General features: G+C 33.8%; 1 protein-coding gene and 1 long non-coding RNA gene across 2 annotated transcripts; one reads left to right on the forward strand and one right to left on the reverse strand.

Annotated features, from left to right (window-relative positions):
- The first annotated feature begins 720 nt into the window (after positions 1–720).
- Positions 721–1,459, forward strand: LOC103420428 (uncharacterized). Its single transcript, XM_008358495.4, has one exon. It carries the CDS (start codon positions 898–900, stop codon positions 1,363–1,365), a length of 468 nt encoding a protein of 155 aa, XP_008356717.2. The 5' UTR covers positions 721–897; the 3' UTR covers positions 1,366–1,459.
- A 3,482-nt stretch (positions 1,460–4,941) lies between these two features.
- LOC103451607 (uncharacterized) lies at positions 4,942–6,000 on the reverse strand. Its single transcript, XR_003767800.2, has 2 exons — positions 5,615–6,000; positions 4,942–5,301 (listed from the first exon to the last, which is right to left on the reverse strand). It is a non-coding gene; the product is annotated as an uncharacterized lncRNA (long non-coding RNA).

Below are 6,000 nucleotides of genomic sequence, written 5' to 3' on the forward strand. Positions count from 1 at the left end.
ATATAGCGTGAATACTAACAATATAACAATTAAATTTTAATGACATACTAAAAACTGATTAATCCATTTCAACTTTTAGAATTTGAAAATTGATTATTTATGACGATTTATCTAAACTTGAATGCTAGTATCTTCAATGCTGTATATAATGGAATAGACAAACTCATTATGATGAACTACATATGCAAAAAGTAACTCCGATGATATAAGTAATTGAGTTTGTCAATTTTGACTACTCTTTCAAAGTAGACAACGTTCCATACAATGTTATAAGTAAGCAAATTTAGTATCATCTTTTTTTTATAAGAAAATATTCTATGTGAATATAATTTTGCTTACTTGATTTGCCTAATATATTGAAGTGACAAATTTTTTTTAAGAGTCAATTGAATAAGAAACCTAACACATCAACCTTTATAATACAATTTTCCTATATCATTAGAGATGCTCTAAATCAATGTGCATGATCAAGTTTGCCGTGTACCAAATTGGCAGCACAAGATTGAAGATTAAATTCGTGTTGTCCATCGGATTCCATCCCACAGTCTCAATCTGTAAATGATGTGACAGGAGCTAAACTTCTTCGAATCTCAGACGTAAATAACGCGTCGAAAACTGCAAGTGTCCCTTAAAATATGAAAACACGGTTAAGCCTCCATCTCCCTTTTCCCAGTTTCTTAGCTAATAAGAGTGCCTCGTGAGTTGTAAATCTCACATGCCCCACCTCCTTTTCTCTTTAATCTACAAAATTAGAACCTCCTCTTCAATTATTCGTCCGTTATTATTATTTTATTAGCTGCATAATTAGGCCTATATATATAAGAGCCTCCACCACAAAATTGCATATCAAATTTCATGTACACAAATCTTCCCATTTCTCAAACATCATAGAAAACAATGGTAGCAACTTCACTCATTTCTTCTTCTTCTTCTTCTTACTCCAACGTCTTTTCGTTCCACCCGATTTCCGGCACAACCCGAAACCCAAACCGGAACGTTTCTTCAACTAGGGTTTTTGCATCGAGTAGGAAAGGAGCCGATCATGCAGACAAGTACTACCAAAACTACAGCGGCAGGCTGGTGGACGAGAACATGATTGTTCTCCGGAAGAGAGTTCACGAGATGAAGATGGTGGAGAGGAACTACGAGCCTCCGTCGGATTGGATGGACTGGGAGAAGCGATATTACACCACCTACGATTCGTTTATATGCCAAGTCATGGGCCTCTTGCAGTCCCAGTTGATGAACACCAGGCCGAGTTTTGCTTTGGCATTCTTGGCTTTGATCGTTTTGAGCGTGCCTACTTCAACGTTTACGGTTTTCTTCCATTTTTTGGAGCTCGCAAAGGGGGTCGGTCTTCACTAGCGGCTATGGATAATATTAATTTTTTCGTATAAATTAATACATAGATATGCAGGTCTCCAAATTAATTAATGATATAATTAAGTTCTTTTTCCAAGTTCTTTCATCCACTCTTCAAGGAAGGTCTGATTCTTGTAATTTCTTTTTCCTCAATAACCATATTAAGATGCATGTTACCTTGTATATAACCCATATTATGTAGGCTTATTATATTAGCACCTCACAAATTGTTGAATAAACTTCACATACTTAATATATCCCACATTTACTTTTTTAATTAAAAATTATCTTCATACACCTCATTTCCTTGCCCATAATACTCTCACACCCCACATTCTTAATATACACCTTATATTTTCAACGCACACCCCTTATTTCTCAAATCTTATAACACTCATTTTTTATTTTGCCGAATGATTTCAAACTATTTAAACGTTAATTTGCCGAATGATTTCAAATTAAATGATTTAAAAAAATGTTTAGGTTCATTTAAACGTTTTTCAATAACAATAGTAATGATTTCAAAGATTTTGAAACACCGATTTCGTGTTTCATTCGTCAAAAATTATTTTTCTCAATCAACTTGTTTGTAGTTTCATTGCTTATGGTTTTGTTCAACAATGGAGAATGTGAGGGGTTTTGATAGTTGAAATAGATAAATAATACATTAAAAGTAATTTGGGTTGTATTTATAAATTTTTTATTATTTTTTAAACCTAATAAGGTTAAAATTGTCATTACATAGTAGAGTAAATAAGGCATTAATATTAAATTTTAATGTGGGATGCATTCAACATTTTGTGAGGTACTAATATAAAAAGCCTATTATGTATCAAATTAATATACAAAAAAAGTATATTTCTGCACATTAAATTCATAATATAACTAATATTAATTAACACATAAAAAATTAGATTTCCGCACACTTGGAAAGAAAAAAAAATATGCACGAAAATCAGTCTGCTGCCTTTTGGATCATCCACCCATTATAACTTTGGCATATCGCTTTATATCAGTTTGAATCGGCGCGTTACAGTTCTCATCTATATGGACACTTGAAGTCAGGGCAGCTGGGAATTTGACTGTCAATCATTAGCAAGCAGAGTTGGCCGTTGTTATCAGACATGATCTTCTCCGGATTCAGTGGTCCTAATCCATCAAGTTCAATCATCCGACCGTTGAAATTTAATCTAACCATTAAAGTTATTATAACTTTTAAAGTGAACTTCTGTTTGTAGCCGTTAAATCAAATTTCAACGGTCTGAATGATTGAACTTTATGGATTAGGATCACTGGATCCAGAGAGGATCCATGTCCGTTGTTATCATCGGCCACTCAATATTTTAATTTTGGGTAAAAGATTGTTTACTATCCTTATGTTTCGTGGTTTTCAACATTTAGTACATCAATTTTTTTTCGTCTCAAAGTCATACCTAAAGTGTAAATTTTGGGACAGTCTCCTACATCAATTAGTCAAACTGTTAAATCTTCCGTTAACTGTGATGTGGCGCCCATGTGGACAATGATTGGACGTCACGTGTCACCCACGTGGAAATTAAAAATAAATTATTTATAAAAAATATATATTAATAAAAAATAAAAAATAAAACTTCATCTTCCCTAGATTCGGAGGAAGAAGAAGAAGAAGAAGAAGGAGAAGGAAGAAGAAGGAAGAAGGAGAAGAAGGGGAAGGAAGGAGGAAGAAAAAAAAAAGTTGTAGTCGGAGGAAGAAGAAGAACAAGAAGGAAGAAAAAGGAGGAAGAAGGAGGAAGAAGAAAAAAATAAATAAAAAACCGAATCTGCAACCCAGATTCGGAGGAAGAAGAAGAAGAAGAAGAAGAAGGAAGAAAGAGGAAGAAGAAAAGAAAAAAAAAACCTTCATCTTCCCTAGATTCGAAGGAGGAAGAAGGGGAAGAAGGAGAAGGAAGATGAAGGAAGAAGAAGGAAGAAGGAGAAGAAGGGGAAGGAAGAAGGAGGAAGAAAAAAAAAAAAAAAAAAAACCGAATCTGCAACCCAGATTCGTCGGAAGAAGAGAAGAAGAAGAGAAGAAGAAGGAGGAGGAGGAGGAAGAAGAGAAAAAAAAATCTTCCCCTGATTCGTAGGAAGAAGAAGAAGAAGGGAAAGGAAGAATGAGGAAGGAAGGAAGGAGGAAGGAAAAAAAAAAAAAAAAAGAAGGAAGAAGAAGAAAGAAGAAGAAAAAAAAAACGTGGATGACACTTGACGCTTAGTCATTGTCCACATGAACGTCACATCACAATTAACGGCAGATTTAAAAGTTTGATTATGAGACTGTCCCAAAATTTAAACTTTAGGTATGACTCTGAGATAAAAAAAATTTGATATACTAAATGTTGAAAACCACGAAACATAAGGGTAGTAAACAATTTACCCTTTAATTTTTATAGCTTTGGTCGGCACTCAAATATTATTATTTTTTAACAAAAATGTACATTTTTGCAAATGATTGAGGATTTACGGTGGATGCGGACAAAATAACGGCCAATACGATTTCATAACCTGACTTATTTATTTTATATTGATAGGTTCCTCTCTGAGGAGGCAAATTCTCTGCCCTTCTATTTTTCGTATCTTTCTGTTTGTATGGTCATAGTTAAATCACGTCAATATTTTATATTACTATTTTTATAAAAAAAATAATATATAAAATGTTAACGTGATTTAACCATATTCACAGACACAAAAAATGAGAGGGGCCTTCCTCTGTGAGTGTGCTTCGAACAATTGCACCGATCTTGATATATTATTGAATAAAATAACTAGGAAGTATGAAGTCCTTTTATTTAAGAGAAGTCGGACCGACACTGATAAAAAATATTTAACCGATGCTGAATGTTTATTGAAATTTATCAATATATAATTATTTGAAAAAAAGTATTGGTGTGCTCGGACAAGAAGGCAATATATCACATACTAATATACAACAAAAAAAAGGTTTTCTTCTAAATATCTCACCAATTATATAATAATATGTATTGTAACGCTTTTAGCATATTAATAACTCTCATATAAGTTGTCAATATCTTCTTTTATTTTTAATGAGAAACACAAAAATAATCCAACTGAAGAACGGTCTCAAAGGTGGATCATGATTGCTAGAAAAGAAATGCTAAAAGACCGACTCTTATAATAGAACTCTCCATAAACTCTAACAGCAGCTTTTAGACCATGTTAATTATTAGTGGGGAGAAAAGCAACTATAATGAATAGGCCAACTTCCAAGTTTCAAAGGATTATACTTAAGTTGGTTTACTGAATGAACAGTAATGAGAATGAAAGAAAAGGAATCGACTCCCTTCAGTTTTTTCTGCATTTATTTGTATGTAATCTATAATAAAACTAATAAAATTCGTAATGAAATAATCCAGTTTCAGAAATTTGATTAATTAGGGAGGTGTTAATACTATTTCATGTCCCTATTTTTTTCGTTCGATCGTTATTTGATTCCTTATTCTTCCATTAACGATAATCAAATGAGCCATTAATATATTCTATTGTGTCACGATACTAGTTGATTAAATATAAATTAGTAATCAAATGTTTAAACACTACTCTTCAATCTTCATTAATCTGATAGTTTTGTATTTTTACTGCAAATTGAAGCCTTGAAATCAGGTCACAGGAAGACATAAAAGATTTTAACTGGTTACACCAGTGAATTAAAAACAACTCACAACGGAAAAATACATGAGTCATATATACACAAGTTCGATCTTTCTTAGTTTGCCATACAATACATCGACCTAAGCTCCAGCTGGAATAGTGAGTCCAGTAAGTAGCCTCAAGCAAGGCGGTTGCAGCTTCTGTAGCATTCTCAAAGATCGATCTTCAAAGAAAGCCCCTCATCCTGTCGTATATCCAGAAAAAATAGGTTCTTCCCAGAGGCATCTCATATCTCTTAATTTCTGCTTTGAAGTGCTACTGCAAAATAAATTAGAGTTACGAAAATCAATTTATAAATCGAGTAATTAGTCAATCATTTACCTAGAATATCAGTTTAGAGTTGTATAACGAATAATTAGGTAAGGAGCTCCCTTCAGTCCAAGACGCGACTGCAATAACCAACCTCTCAGCTCCTGCTTCGTTGGATCAGAAACACACCACTTCTTTTAGCATTTGTACGATGAGTTCTTGAACCAACGAGTCAGCAGCTGAGTGTCAGCCCTTAAACTGCCCCGGACTGGACTGAAGAAGAGCTCCTTTCATATACATACATAAACCCACCCACACATACAAGATCATCTATAAAGCGCTAGGGATTGAATTCATGAAGTAAATACACCACATAATATAGGGTTTGCATGCACGCAAACAAATACAAGTTGTTTTGACCAGGTAGAAGAGGCATGCTTGTTCACTAAAACTATACATGAATACTTCTATATGTATACATAACTCGGGTTTATTGCCAAAGATCGAAGGGAGAGAACTAATAGCTGAGAAAATGGAAAGGTACAGGAAGGCAGACGAAGGCGAGGGTATATATAAACATAATAAGGTGAAATCACCGACATGCAGATCTAAGAAGCAGTACTGGAAAGAGATTTAGGGCAGAGGGAAAGGCCACCACCACATTCATATCATGTTTGAAAATTTTCAAGGCCCTTTCAACTCAAACAA

This window comes from Malus domestica, chromosome 13 (genome assembly GCF_042453785.1).
Source record: "Malus domestica chromosome 13, GDT2T_hap1".
NCBI classification, from domain to species: domain Eukaryota; kingdom Viridiplantae; phylum Streptophyta; class Magnoliopsida; order Rosales; family Rosaceae; genus Malus; species Malus domestica.